This window comes from Carcharodon carcharias, chromosome 19, assembly GCF_017639515.1.
Source record: "Carcharodon carcharias isolate sCarCar2 chromosome 19, sCarCar2.pri, whole genome shotgun sequence".
Classification (NCBI taxonomy): Eukaryota; Metazoa; Chordata; class Chondrichthyes; order Lamniformes; family Lamnidae; genus Carcharodon; species Carcharodon carcharias.
Window position 1 is genome coordinate 28,438,944 of NC_054485.1, and position 15,742 is coordinate 28,454,685.

The following is a 15,742-nucleotide window of genomic DNA, read 5'->3' on the forward strand; positions in this document are numbered from 1 at the left end:
TCCAAATTGCACCTCAAGCCACATTTCCATAAAAATGGTGGACAGCTGACACAATGAAGCTAACTTTGAGGCCTCCCTAAAATCAGGTGGACCTGGTGCTGGGCCGAGCTATAGGCAAGCCCTTTGGGAAGGGAGGAGGTGGCACAGGATGAGAACGACTGGCTTTGAGTTAGGTGGAGTAGCGCTGCTCCTCCCATTGCTCCACCCACAACTGCCCCTCCCACTGTCTCTCCTCCCACTGCTGCTCCTCCAACTGCCGCTCCTCCAACTGCCTCTCCACCCACTGCCTCTCCTCTCACTGCCTCTCTCCCACTGCCTCTCCTCCCACTGCTGCTACTGCCACTGCCTCTCCTCCCACTGCCTCTCCTCCCACTGCCGCTCCTCTCACTGCCACACTCCCACTGCTGCTGCTGCCACTGCCTCTCCTCCCACTGCCTCTCCTCCCACTGCCACACCTCCCACTGTTGCTGCTCCCACTGCTTCTCCTCCCACTGCTGCTGCTGCCACTGCCTCTCCTCTCACTGCCTCTCCTCCCACTGCCTCTCCTCCCACTGCTGCTGCTGCCACTGCCTCTCCTCCCACTGCTGCTGCTGCCACTGCCTCTCCTCCCACTGCCTCTCCTCCCACTGCTGCTCCTCCAACTGCCGCTCCTCCAACTGCCTCTCCACCCACTGCCTCTCCTCCCACTGCCGCACCTCCCACTGCTGCTGCTGCCACTGCCTCTCCTCCCACTGCCACTCCTCTCACTGCTGCTGCTTCTGGTGCCACACTGAGTGAGGTAACAACTAAGAAATTAAGCTCCAATGCCAGGAATGACTGGAAAAAATATGCCCTGTTAAATCATCTCCCTCCTATTTGGCCTTTAACAAAAGATTAACATGACAAAATATGCCTTTTTTAAAAATTATTTTATTCATTTTCTGAAGCCTTTTTTGGATTGGAACAACCTGCAGGGCAGTATTGCATTGACAAACAGTCCACTGGCACACATTTTCATCATTCTGTACACATATCTAAATTTGCATTCAAATAATCAAACAGAATAAAATATGGCCATAACTTTCCACTCCCACCCCTAAGTTCTTCTACCCTGTTCCATTATACCTCACTGAAAGCTTCATCATTTCCCTGCTGTCACTCCCTAAATTCAAATAGGCAAGTTTTACCTCTCATGCAACTTGGCTCTAGCAGTGTTTCCTCGCTCATTTTTGCTGTGAGAAGGATGGAGACAAACTTGGAAGCAGATAATGTTAGGGACAGGGAAACAGATGGTGAGGGACAAGAACACAGAGAGGAGGCAGGGAGGGGAGGAAATTGGGAGAGAAATCTAATGTGGTACTAGCCACAGGGGAAGACTTGCTGCATCTGCTAAATATAGCAAAACCATGACCATGTTTACAAAGTACATATTTTACCAAATCTGTGATGCTAACTGCAGAGAATAAATCCTTCCCCCTATATGTGTAGTAATGTGTCTATGGTTTATATTCTATAATCCTACAACCTACATCCAATGTACAGCATTAAAAATTTCAACAAGTAATTTTCCTGCAATCGCATATATTTGAGTGTTTTCAAAGATTCTTAATGCTCCTTAATGTAACGAGTAACTTTACATTCCAATAAATCCCAGGCTAAGTTGGCAGATATTTTGTCAGGAGTTCGTTTTTACTAATTGCCTTCCAATTTTACCCAATGCCTCTCACTGACAGCTGTTTGATCTCTGTCTTACAGATGAGGTGACAGCAGAGACGCTGCAGCAACGTAATGCACAACTAAGGATGGGCGAGATGATCATTATCGTGGTTGTTCTAGTCATGTGGGCAGGTGGGTGTTTGCTCTACATCAGTTTTCTTCTTGGAATTTGCTGAAATATTTTTGTTCAGCCTGCTGTTCAGACTGGCAAGGTGGGAAGATTGTGTTTCATTTCAAATTGAAAAGGAGAATTTTTGCACACTGAGGGAATATCACAAGCAATGCTACAAAACTGCTTCATTCAGTATTTAATAAGTTTTTATTGTCCAATCAAGAAATATTAATACATTTGTGTATTAAATGTAGATCATAAGCTTACAAACTTTTGTCAGCTAGGATTGAACTGCCAACAATTAACAAGTTCTTTGTGTTCTGTTAGTTGCATCATGGTTGCAAGATCCCACTGATAACCCCACCCTGTACCTTCTCATCACTAAGGCTATTTAATTTACCATCCACATTTCCTTCCCCATTCCTACTCCCTTCCAGGGCTGGTAAAATTCCAGCCAATATATTTATCTATTCCATTGTTATCCTCTTAAGTTTTACTTCTGAAGTGTTCTCCTTGTCAATCCCCCATAATGTACCTTGCCTTCAATTTGGCCAAAATTCAAAATCTCTTCTGATATGACCTATGCTGTTCCCCATCAATCCTAAGTTCACCAACCTTCAGATGCCTCAAATACACTGTATTCAGAATTCTCACTCCCCTTCAGCACCTCTCCACACCCAACTTGTACAACCTTAGCCTATAGGCCAATGGACTCCCACTGCTATTATGACTCAGGACAGAAGATGCAAAGAAGGTCAATCTCCAAACAGTGGCAGGACCTTAAACTTTCTGGTCCTTACCTTCTGGAACTCTCTCCTTAACTCCTCCACCTTTTTATCTCTTTCTTCGTCTTCAAAACTCTCCTCAATATCTATACCAATGCATTCCCTTGTCTTGTCCAATTCCTCTCCAGCTACTGGCATGTTCCTGCTGGGATGAAGGATAAGCATGGCAAGTTTCAGGAACCTTGGATAATGAAGGATATTGTGAGATTAGTCAAAAAGAAAAGGGAAGCATTCATAAGGGCTAGAAGGTTGGGAACAGATGAAGCCCATGGAGAATATAAAGAAAGTAAGAAGAAACTTAAGCAAGGAGTCAGGAGGGCTAAAAGGGGTCATGAGAAGTCTTTGGCAACCAGGATTAAGGAAAATCCCAAGGCCTTTTATACATATGGAAAAAGCAAGAGGGTAGCCAGGGAAAGGGTAGGCCCACTCAGGGACAGAGTTGGGAATCTGTGTGTGGAGCCAGAAGAAATGGGAGAGATGCTAAATGAGTACTTCACATCAGCATTCACCAAAGAGAAGGACTTAGCGGTCGATTTGTCTAGGGAAGAGTGTGTAGATAGCCTGGATCATGTTGAGATCAAAAAAGAGGAGGTGTTAGGTGTCTTGAAGAATATTAAGGTGGATAAGTCCCCAGGGCCAGATGGGATCTACCCCAGAGTACTGAGGGAGGCAAGGGAGGAGATTGCTGGGGCCTTGACAGAAATCTTTGTATCCTCACTGGCTATGGGTGAGGTCCCAGAGGACTGGAGAATGGCCAATGTTGTTCCATTGTTTAAAATTGGTAGCAGGGATAATCCAGGAAATTACAGGCCAGTGAGCCTTATGTCACTGGTAGGGAAATTATTGGAGAAGATTCTTTGTGACAGGATTTACTACCATTTGGAAGCAAATGGGCATATCAGTGAGAGGCAACATGGTTTTGTGAAGGGGAGGTTGTGTCTTGATCAAGTTTTTTGAGGAAGTGACAAAGATAATCGATGATGGAAGGGCAGTGGATGTAATATACATGGATTTCAGTAAGGCCTTTGACAAGGTCCCTCATGGCAGACTGGTACAGAAGGTAAAGTCGCATGGGATCAGAGGTGAGCTGGCAAGATGGATACAGAATTGGCTTGGTCATAGAAGACAAAGGGTAGCAGTGGAAGGGTGCTTTTCTGAATGGAGAGCTGTGACTAGTGGTGTTTCGCAGGGATTAGTGCTGGGACCTTTGCTTTTTGTAGTATATGTAAATGATTTGGAGGAAAAGGTAACTGGGTTAATTAGTAAGTTTGCAGATGACACTAAGGTTGGAGGAGTTACAGATAGTGAAGAGGATTGTCAAAGGATACAACGGGATATAGATCGGTTGGAGACTTGGGCGGAGAAATGGCAAATGGAGTTTAATCCGGACAAAATGCAAGGTAATGCATTTTGGAAGGTCTAATACAGGTAGGAATTATACAGTAAATGGCAGAAACCTTAAGTGCATTGACGGGCAGAGGGTTCTGGATGTACAGGTCACTGAAAGTGGCAACGCAGGTGGATAAGGTAGTCAGGAAGGCATATGGCATGCTTGCCTTCATCGGCAGGGGTGCTGAGTATAAAAGCTGGGAAGTCATGCACAAAGACACTCCAACCTCCTGCCGTGAAGTGACCTCCAATTCTTTGTTGGTCTTCTAACAGCAGGGGACCGGTGCACTGTTGGTAAAATTCCAATGCAGTGCCAGAATTGTTCTTCTGTTTATTGTTCTTTTAAATACCTTAATTGGCTACCCTTTGCTGCTGGCAGCCATTGCTGCTGGCCACCTGCCTCTGGGAAAAACACACGGAGACCTCAGAGAGCTGACCCAACACTGTGTTCTAAATTCCTATGCCTACCCCCATAGCCCAAGCCACCTTTACAAGGCTGGTAAAATTCCAGCCAATTATACAAACAGAATGATAATAGCACTTATGAAGCTAACCTGGTTTATTTCCGCTAACGTGGTGAATTAAACTTTATACAATGGCCCCATCCATGCTGATGCATGCAATAGGTCTCTGCACTTTTTGACCATAAATTTCAGTGCAACTTATTTTTCATAAAACTTGGATAGGTATCCCATATCAATGTACAAATGCACAGCTGTTTTACGGGTATATTTCTATCTGTCAAAACTGATTTACAAACACATGCTTTTGTCCCATTACTAACAGATTGTCTGAGAGAATGTTTACATGACCAATTCTATTATGGTTGGGTTTCATATCCAGAATGTTAAAACAGTGCTTTCAGACAGTCCAACAGCCAATCCAGAAGGAAAATCCAGAGGCTGCTCCACAGGATCAAACCAGAAGTAATGGGCAGAATTTTATGGGGGTGAGGTGGGGGTGCAGACTGCTGACCCAGTCTGTGCAAGCCCAAACCACAGCCATAAGACACTGTGGGCAGGCTAAATTGGCTAACAATGGAACTTCCACCCCTCACCCCAGAGGAAGTCCCACCCTTGGGAGCTTACAGCCAATCTGATTGACCGGCAGCTCCTTCACTGCCAGCAGCACATGAGCTCGGTCATGGGACTACAGGGTGAAGGCTGTAGAGGGACATGGCTGCCCAGAGAAGCTAAGTCCTGGCGTTTAGGGCAGGGAGGGATCCCACAGTCCAGGTAGGTGGGGACAGGCGAGTGAGGGGCTGGGTTCTTATGGGCAGGTGGTATAGAAGGAAGGGGAGGTGGCACCTTGGAGGGGAGCCTCTGATGCACGCAGAGCACCCCCTGAATGAAGTGCCCCCATTCCTTCCCACCTTTGTTCACGTAGGTCATGAAAAGTGATCTGCCCATTCCTGCCTGACTGTCCACGGCAGCCATATTATGGCATGGGCAGTGTATTATCCCAGTCTGTAGGCTTGAGAACAAGCCAAATTGACCTTTAATTAGTTACTTAAAAATGGTGGGCAGACTGCTGATTTCAATGCCCACCCACTGAACATATGAACATATTCTGGGGTGAGCTTGGGGTGGGCAGGCAGCAGGTGGGCAAGCCACCCAACATATTTTATGTACCCTGCACCCAACTGCCAAACCTGCTGGGTGCACTTAAAATCCAGCCCAATGTGTTAAATGAAAGTGGAGTGGCAATTTCCCCATCCTCTCCTGTCATCCCATTTGGAATTTAGTGGAAAGATTGCAGCCTCCAATATAATATTAAAAATGTTCTGTGATGTGTCCTTCTATCTTGGACTCTAGACGAGGGGCTTGTTTAATAGACAGACTAGACATTCTCTGGTATCTGCTTAACTCTTGTTTATTAGTACTATAGGTTACAAAGTAGACATGTTTGTCCTAGGAGAGAGAGAGAGAGAGAGAGAGACAGAGACTAACACATGGCTGATTGATGTCAATAGTACATCATCACCTATGTCATACATTAGCATATCCCATCTATTAACTCTTTATACTAAAAAAAAAAGAAATAAAATCAGAAATTCTAGCGTTCATCATCTACATAAAAAATGGATTATATGGACTGAATGATGTAGTCCTTACATTAATGTAACACTGAATAATATGAAGTAGAATATCAAATCCATGGAACCAGACAGATTTCACTTTACAATGGGTTACTACAGAGCGCAGGGAGACTGAGGAAAATATTTCGGCAATTTTATGAAGAATATGCAAATACAATTTTATTTTTGAATGGCTAACTATGATTCAACTGCTATCTGCAGAACATTTAAAAGAGCGGATCATCTCAGTTATGTTGCAGTGATGAGAAAGCAATGAATGGTATTCCTATAACAAACAATAAAATTTAAAAGATATATGGATATTTATGTAAAACCTTTCATGATTTTGGGATGCCCCAAAGTGCTTTACAGCCAATGAGGTATTTTGAAATGCTGACACTGTTATAATGTAGAAAACATGGCAGCCAACTTATGTACAGCAAAGTCTGACATAAGATCCAAATAACCTACTTTTTAGTGAAGAGGGCTGAAGGATAGCTGATGGCCAAGTCACCTGGGATAAATCTCCTACTCTTCTTTGAAATAGTGCCATGGGATCTTTTACATCCACTTGGGAGGGCAGACATGGCTGAGGTTTAAATTCTCATTTGAAAGATGGCACCCCCCAGCAGTGCAGCCCTCCCTCAGTACTGCACTGCAGTGTCAGCCTAGATTTTGTGCTCAAGCTTCTGGAGTGGGACTTAAACCCAGAACCTTCTGGCTATTCAAGAACTAGCAAAAGTGACTAATTGATGCGGTAAGTAAATGCAAAAGAATTCTGCTGATAAGGCAGTGTTCAATGAATATCAAACTGACCTGTAGCTCCGTTGGTTTCTCATAGAGGGGTTTTCCCAATGTGGCGTTGTTATTCATATACATTGCTACTTTCTGAGAATTGCTCCTTTTTGTCTGTCTGCCAGGTGTGATAGCCTTATTTTGTAGGCAATATGATATCATCAAAGACAATGAACCCAACAATAATAAGGACAAAGCCAAGAGTTCTTCAGAGTACAGCACACCAGAGCACCCAACAGGAGGGCTACTACGCAGCAAGGTAAGAGGAATCATTGGTTGACATACAAGCAAAATATAAATATGTCTAAACTCTGTAACTCAGTGGCAAAGAAACCATATCAACAGCTGAATCTACAATTAGTATTAATGCCTGCAGCAAATTGTAAATTTCTAACAATTTACATTAATCAGAAATTTACTTGTATTAGAATTGGATATAAAGCCAAGCAACTTTTGCATGGATAAAATTCAGCCTCGAGTTGCATATAAATTGATTTCCCTCGACCACATATTTGAACAAACAATTGTTTTGTTATTACAGTACCAGCTTCTACTGTTTCTCTCTGTAGGCAGATGTGCATCTCTGCCATTGCCAGATCCTTGCTCTCTTACTCTCCTGTTAAGTTCTAAATTAGACCAATTGCAATGCCTGTGGAGTTAAGGGGGTGTTCCTGTTCTGCTGGTTCCACAGGAAGGTGCTTTCTAAAAGGAAACATAATACTTTTGTAACAAAGCATGGGGGCTGCTGAAGGATCTGAATGAGGCAAATGCAATATTTCAGATGACTTGTATTTGACTGTATCATTAATTCCTTTACCATCACACCTACATGTAAGCTTAACGAAAATGCCTGGAGGATGACAATAAGCAATATGACAGTTTGCACTGTTTCCTACACTGCAATCAATAAGCCTCTCTGCAGCATTCAATGAATAACATGAAAGCAGATGAACTTCAATAAACCTTTGAATAGAACTATAAGAGCAGTTAATCCCATCTAGAGCTGCTTGTAGTATCTCCAAATGTACAGAATACTATCTGCGCTTGATCAGTTGAAGTCAAGAATATTCCATTTTCTTATCAATACAAAAATAAGAAGACAAATATTCATGAATTGTTAACACAGTCATCCTGTCCAGATACTGTCATCAGTAGTATTGGATTGAACAGCCCTATGTTGAGGAATAAGAGAGTGTAACAGAAGTCAACTTTGTCAGACCTCATTCTGTTTACAAGTCGGAGTCCATCTGCTCAGCTATTTCCTTTTCCTCTGTATTCTCCTCTTTTGCACCATCCCCGACACACAACACCACCTGCTGCGCCCCACCCCCACCACCCCCTCAGTAGCTGCACCTTCCAAACTGTTCAGTTCCTCCTCATTTCCATGAAGGCTTCATTGGATTTATTCCCTCCATGAAACATGGCACCTGTTCCCTTGACCCACTTCCAACCAGCTTCTGAACAACCGATTTTCCTTTCTCAACCTCGTTCTTACCGACATTTCTCTTTCTGTAGGCATTATTCCAACTCCTTTCAAAAGCACCGTCATCACTTCCCTGCTCAGAAGCCTATCCTTTACTCTCTATCCTCAAAAATCAACAGGCAGGTCCAAATTGCCCATTCTTTGCAGAATTGGAGCTTATTTCCATCATGGATGAGGTTCCTCCCGTTACAAACATGAGCCACGGATTTTGGGTTTAGGATCCAGCCTGAGGGGTCATTTAAGTATTTTTGGTGAGCTCCCTAGCCTCAACCAAGCGTGGGAGTGGCAATTTGCTGTGGTAGTCGAATGCCAGCAACAAACTTATGAATATTGGGTAATAGTTTTCGCTAAGTACTTATACAGTGTTTATGTGACACTAGGATGCACTGACCATTGGCATCATTAAAGGCTTTAACAAAAGGCAGGGCTTCCACAGTACATTACCAAAAAAAGGCATTACAGCTTTTTGTTCCACTGGCTGGAGCTACTAAATTATTATACCCCACTGTCCATCTGGCTAACAGGCCAAATTTACCTGATGCAGTTGTTATCTAGCAATGTTGATTGTACCATCTCTGGAGGTGTAAAAGTTGCCCTATTACAGTCAGTTCACCTACTTCTTTAACTAGGGAGTTTTGTGCCCATGACAGTTTTCCGGATAGTGTCAACTTCATTTAAAATTATCATAGAATTACAGGGAGCATTTATTCTACCATGCCTATATTGGCTTTTTGTTAGAGCTATCCAACTAGTCCCACTCCCCTATTCTTTCCCCATAGCTCTGCATATTTTTCTGCTTCAAGACTATCTAGTTCCCTTTTGAAAGTTGTACTCGAATCTGCTTTTTTCATTATCCTTTCTTGGGATGTGAATGTTGCTGGCATGGCCCATCCCTAATTAACCTTGCAGGCAGCGCATCACAGAGCATAACAACTATTGCATAAAGCATTTTTCCATCCTGTCTGGCTCTTTTGCCAATTACCTTAAAATGTTTTTAATATAATCCACAAGTGAATTTATATGTATTATGGATGTATTTACATACAGCCCATTACCTATATATTTTGGGTGAAGCTGAGGTCAAATGACTCACGTTAGCTACCTAGGAAACAAAATGCTGACAATATGCTGGTTTGGTTTTCTCCCATGCAGTTGAGTTTAGATCTCAGCCGCATCACTGCACACAGGTTAGGTGCCTCTCTACAAGCATTAATGGAAGGATAATAAGGGAGAGAGAGCTATTAATAGCTCACTTTCATGCACTTCCTAGCAGCCTGTATCAGAGCAGCATCTGGAAAGACCTTGAAATAAATTTTTCCTGCCCTTTCTACTTTAATTACATCGATTTGGGAGCAACTGAGGGGATGTAATACCTTAAAGAGAGCCTTATGGAAAGCATAACTCCAGGCCGGCTTTTAAGAATGGTGAGTGAACCGTACAATGCTGCAAAAGGACATCACCATCTGTTCGGTTCTGTACTTAAGTTAAATAACAGCGCCCCTGACCTTTACTCTGCAGGAGATGAGAGCACTACTGACCCAAGGACTTCAATAAATATACTTCAGTGCCTCCAATATATAAAAATCATGGCTTAGAAATTGGATTGTATCACATTCATATTCAGGTGGAAAATGGCAGCCAGTTCCTAGGCCCTAGGCTTTATGTATTGTTTAAGAACAATAATGCCTATGGTTGTCCTTTTCATTTGCCTTCAAGTCAGGTGCAAAGAATATTGGGTAGAATTTTACAGCCTCCGCCCCTGCCATCTCAGGAGTGGTCTGGAAAGCAGGTGGTGGGGGGGTGCGGGTGGTGCAGAAAATTAGGTGCCATGGTTGCAGATACATGCCTGTTGCCTCCCCGCCTCCATTGGTATTTTACCAGTGGCAGGAGAGGCATCGGGTGGCCCACCTGCCCTTGGGCCAACTGAGGCCCTTAATTAATCAATTAATGGCCACAAAGTCCTTCTCCCACCTTCTCTTGTATTTTACCATTCATGTGAGGTGTCCACATTTGTGGGCTGAAATGAGGTGGGGGGGGGTGGGGGGGTCCCTCCTGTTCAGGCACGTTGTGCCCAACTGAGGCCTTACTCCAAGGTAGCTCCCTCCACCTTTCATATTCCCTCCACCCCCTCGTGGGCACCTGCCATGTCCGCTTTGCTGAGGACTGTCTGTACATCCAGCAGTGGCCACCGCTCCCAGGTGGAGTTAGAAGATCCGCCCTGAATCAATTAATGACCCAACAATGGTTAGATCACTGAGGGGCCACCCAGCCAAGTGGAGAGGGGCTTGCCCCCACCTTTTCAGCTGGGGGGGGGAGGTGGGTGGGGTATGCATCTCCACATAAAATTCCACCCATTATTTCAGTTTGTTCACTATTACAAGCCTTTTATTTTATCATTTGCACATATGTTTACATCAATACTTCATTCACTGGTACATTTTGTATCAGATGGAATAAATGATGTTAGTGGCAATCCAAACCAAATCTTCAGAAGGCTGCATACAGTAAACTGTATTTAGACACACTTTGCCTGTGTCTCATGCTTTCAGCAGTTGGCTTAGTCATCATCCTCGTAAAATCCCCCTCAGACTGGGAGGTCAATGACTATGTCAATTCGTTGGAACAGAAATTCTCCAGGATGTTGTTTTTATAACCAGCAATTTATGAAAATTGCTGTCCATTGAAAGTTTTAGTCAGGTAAAAGTACAGAAGCACCGTAGACGGCTCTTTTTTACCCTGCCCAAAAATTCCTGGCAAAGATCATGGACCATCAAAGTGTGGTTTAGGAGGTGATGTTGAAGGAACTCAGCAAGAGAAAGTTATTGGGAGTCTGAGTAAGGATCACTATAGTGACAGAAGCAACAGCAAACAACAATAGAAAGATGCTCCAGAGCTAGCTCCTAATGAATTCTGAAATTTTGTCACAGTATCAGAAATAACTGCGATATTTGCAATGTTAACTCTGTCACAACAGTTCATGCTGGAATTGATTCCTGTGTTAAAAGAGCTGGCACAGAAAGGGAGCAATATAGGCAAAAGAAGAGTGTGCATCTTCTGAAAGCTTTCTAATTTACAAGTTTATGACATTATTTTGCCTGCAGCATTTGTGAAGTATAAGTGAATGGCAAAAGCAGAAATAAATCTTTTGATCACTAAAAGAAATTCACGGCAGAATTTTCCCCTCCTGCCAGCGATGGGTTTCGTGGCTGGGGGAGTGGAAAATTCAGAGGGAGGCCAAAAATCGGATTACTGCCAGTGGGAAAGCAGTTTGGAATTTTCCCCTCACCCTTTCATGGTGGGCTGATGACGGGTCTGGTTTCCCGCAGATCAATGTCGGGAGCGCCATTTGCATGAATTACCATGTCACGAATACTCATTAAAAAGGCTACTTGCCAAAATCACGTTCCGCCTTCCAATCTTGCGTCACGCCAACGGGAATTTAGACCAGTTAGACGTCTTCTAAAACATGTTTGGAAATAAGTGGCATGCACTGGCCCGCCCTCACTTTGCTCATGACTTTGCGTTGAGAACATTCAACACCTACCTGCAACAGTGCTGCTTCGGTTTCTTAGCGATAGCAGCGTAACAACGCATTGCTGAGGATGTGGGCTTGGTCTGCTCACGATGGTGGCTCCGTACTCTGGGGGGACACCACTGTGCAGCGGCTCTCAGGCAGGGCTGCACCTTCAAACAGAGACCAGCAATGCAACCAGGTTGAGGGGAGCGGGCCGGGGGGGGGTGTGGGGGGGGCGCGGTGGTGGGGTTTGGGTGGGTGCAGGTTACGTGGGTGTGTAAAGGATGACAGAGAAATGGGGGGGTAATGCAGTATGGAGGGGCGGGGGTGGGATGGTAGCAGGCAGAAGGGAGACTGAGGCTGGTGAAGCTGGAGCCCGACATGGATGACTAGAATGCAGATACACAAGGGGATGTGTGGGAATCGAACTGTATAACTGGGAGGGAGTATACGCAGGCTCCGGAATAGGAAGGAGGGATTATGTTAGTGTGGCACCAGAGGAATGGATTGCACAGAGACTCATGGAGGTGGGTGGGGGAAAGGGAGACTGTGTTGTGATCAGTCATGAGGGACCTGAAAGACAGTCATAGTGCCTGGTCTGGAGCCAACAGGTTTGGGTGAGAGATTAAAGACAGTCCTGGGGCTTTGCGGGCCATGCCACAGGGCTATGCATAGCATGCACATCGTTCTTCTGCTTCAGGGAGAGGCAAGACCTGTGTTGGGACAAGGCACGACTTGGTGTGCAGGGCTTGGTCATGGTCTTACAGTCAGTGGCCATGGAGTTGCCTGGATTGGTACTGGGCTGCAGACGGTATGGTCATGGTTAGCGGAGGCATCTGCAGCCTGTAAATGGGGAAAACATCATAAAGAGGGGGGTACTCAAAGTTCTCCTGAGGGGCCTCTCCTGTGTATGTGACCATGCACACGGCTTCGAGATGGGAAGAGATGAGGTCCACCTGGGTCACGGGGATGTCAACATTGATGGGTTCGGTCGGGGGGGCAAGGCTGGAATGTCCACCACAATGACAATGGGATCCAGGGTTACTGGGGGAGGCTGGAGAATAACCAGAGGGAGGTCTACCTGCACTTGGTGAGATTCCAGGAAGATTGGAGGGACCCGAACACTGACGGGGGGAGGGTCAAAGCTGGTCCCAAAATAAAAATGCAGCACCAACTTGAAAGCACAAAGTTATGGCGCAGTTTGAAATCAAAACTGGAAAAGAATCTGCATGGGAGGAGTCTGAGGCAGTGTGAGAGGAGCCCACGGCTGGGCTAAGAGGTCCTTTCAGAGAGCACCCTCAAACTGCTTAGAGTCACAACATTGAAATAGAGTCAGAGCTGAGAAAAAAGGAGACTTCCTTGGCAAGGTGCAATTGGAGCCATTGCCTTTTGGTGTGCTTTAATGAGAGACTGCAGGAGTCATTGGCTTCACAATACAGCTGCTCCATTTGAGTATTAACAGAGAGGAATGTGATGATGGAAAATGCAGGCAACTGTAAAGGAAGCACAGCAGATGCATATCTACCAGATCATCAATGAAAACCTCTAATGTGCTTTCTCCATTTGGCGTGGATAATGAACCAAAGGGCATCCAGCCATTGCTCATGTGCAAGTAAACCTGAATTAGTATATAAGAGGTTGCAGGAGTGCCTTTGGTAAGGTGACACTTTTCATGAGTGTGTCCAAACCTCTTCCAATTTCTGTGGGATTGAGATGTCAAGTGTCAAGGTTGGCGTCTTGGTCACCTAGATCTGGGGGTTTGTACCTCAGCTACAAGGCTGTATCAGTGACAAGCTAGTAGTACAGACACAGCTCTAGGGCATGGAAGTGGCTTTTTGTGTACAAGTGGGAAGTCTACTAAATTTGCCCAGTATTCTTTAATCTGTTGCATCTATCAGTCCACAGGAAGAAGGAGGATGAATAATGGAGCCTGCGCTCAATGCTGCCTTCTTGATGGCGGTGTTCCGATTGAGGAGGAGAAGAATATGTGCTGGGTCACATTTGCCACATCCTGTGAGAGGACCTGATATCCCATGGACTGGGAGGACATCTCCTGTCAGTGCCCCTGAAGGTCACCACCGCACTCAATTTTTTTACCCGTGGTTCGTTCTAGGGACCCACAGTGTATCTATACGGCATTTCACAGTCCTCAGCACATAAATATCTCAAGGAGGTGATAGATGTCCCCAATAGTAAGGCTCATCATTATGTGAAGTTTACACTCAATGAAGCTAGTCAGTCTGTTAGATTTCTGGGTTTGGAGCTATCTCAGGCTTCGCTAGAGTACAGGGCGCAATCGATTGCACACATGTGGCTTTGAGAGCTCCATGGCAGCAGCCCCTGATGTTCATCAACAGGAAAGGGTTCCACTCCCTGAATGTTCAACTGGTGTGTGATCATCAGAAGCACATCATGCACGTTTATGCCAGGTACCCTGGGAGTTCCCATGACTCACACATCCTGAGTCACTCCCCAGGTGCCTCATATTTTTTCTTTTATTCATTCATGTGATGTGGACATCGCTGGCTAGGGCAGCATTTATTGCCCATTCCTAGTTGCCCTTGAGAAGGTGGTGGTGAGTTGTCTTCTTGAATTGCTGTAGGTACACCCACAGTGCTGTTAGGGAGGGAGTTCCAGGATTTTGAGCTGGCAACAGCAGAGGAACAGCAATAAATTTCCAAGTCAGGATGGTGAGTGGCTTGGAGGGGAGCTTCCAGGTGTCTGCTGCCTTTGTCCTTCTGGATGATAGCGGTTATGGGTTTGGGAGGTGCTGCCTAAGGATCCTTGGTGAGTTCCTGCAGAGCATCTTATAGATGGTACACACTACTGACACTGCATCGGTGGTGGAGAGAATGAATGTTTGTAGATGGAGTGCCAATCAAGCAGGCTGCTTTGTCCTGGATGGTGTCAAGCTTCTTAAGTGTTGTGGGAGCTTCACTCATCCAGGCAAGTGGAGATTATTCCATCTCACTCCTGACTTGTGCTCTGTAGATGGTGAACAGGCTTTGGGGAGTCAGTAGGTGTGTTACTCGCCACGGGATTCCTGGCCTCTGACCTGCTCTTGTAGCCACAGTATTTATATGGCTGGTCCAGTTCAGTTCGTGGTCAATATTTGAAGGGCCTCAGTGATTATAGCGCTGGCTTCTTGGGAATAAGGGGTACCCACTCAAACAATGGTTCAAAACACCCTGAGCATTGTCCTCAGAGTGCCTTGGAAGAGGGATACAATGTGGTGCATAGCTCAACACGTTCAATCATCGAGCAGACCATTGGCATCCTGAAGATGCACTTCTGAAGTTTGGACCACTCAGTTGGATCTCTGCAATATTCTCCACAGAGCATGTCCCACATAATTATGGTCTGCTATGCCCTTCACAACCTGGTGCTTCAAGGGGGGGATCCCTTGCCAGAGGGAGACATGGAGGAAGCTGAGAGCCGCTCGGATCCAGGAAGACCAGGAAGTGCAGGAAAGTGAAGAGGGAGATGAGGGTCAGATTCCACGTGAGGATACTATTGAAGAAGCACAACGTGGAAGACGTGCCAATGACACAATGATAGCAAATTCATTGGAGAGACCATCATGACTGCAGGTCTTGTCCTTTACCTCTACTAATGAAGACAGCCATCTCATTTTGAGAACAATTACAGCTAACCCTCCAGGGTTATTGACCACGACTAACTCCATGTTGTCTTATAAGGAGTACAGGTTACTAACGCATTTTGCAAACACTGCCAGTAAAGAGTTTGACACAACTCCCTGACATAACACAAAGGTTGAGTAACTATCATGAGTCAGCTACACATCACATAAATGTGAGGCTCTCAAAGGGAGGCAATCACTGAGTGGGAACATACTCACCCCTGCAATAAGAGGGAACATAGATACATATGC

At 45.2% G+C, this 15,742-nt stretch overlaps 1 protein-coding gene across 1 annotated transcript in view; it reads left to right on the plus strand.

Moving 5' to 3' along the window:
- Positions 1–15,742, plus strand: part of fndc5a (fibronectin type III domain containing 5a) — a 95,948-nt gene that overhangs the window by 73,766 nt on the left and 6,440 nt on the right. Inside the window, exons 4-5 of the mRNA XM_041213209.1 lie at positions 1,735–1,827; positions 6,979–7,112. Of these exons, the coding sequence (XP_041069143.1) occupies positions 1,735–1,827; positions 6,979–7,112 (227 nt within the window). The remainder of the gene's footprint in view (positions 1–1,734; positions 1,828–6,978; positions 7,113–15,742) is intronic.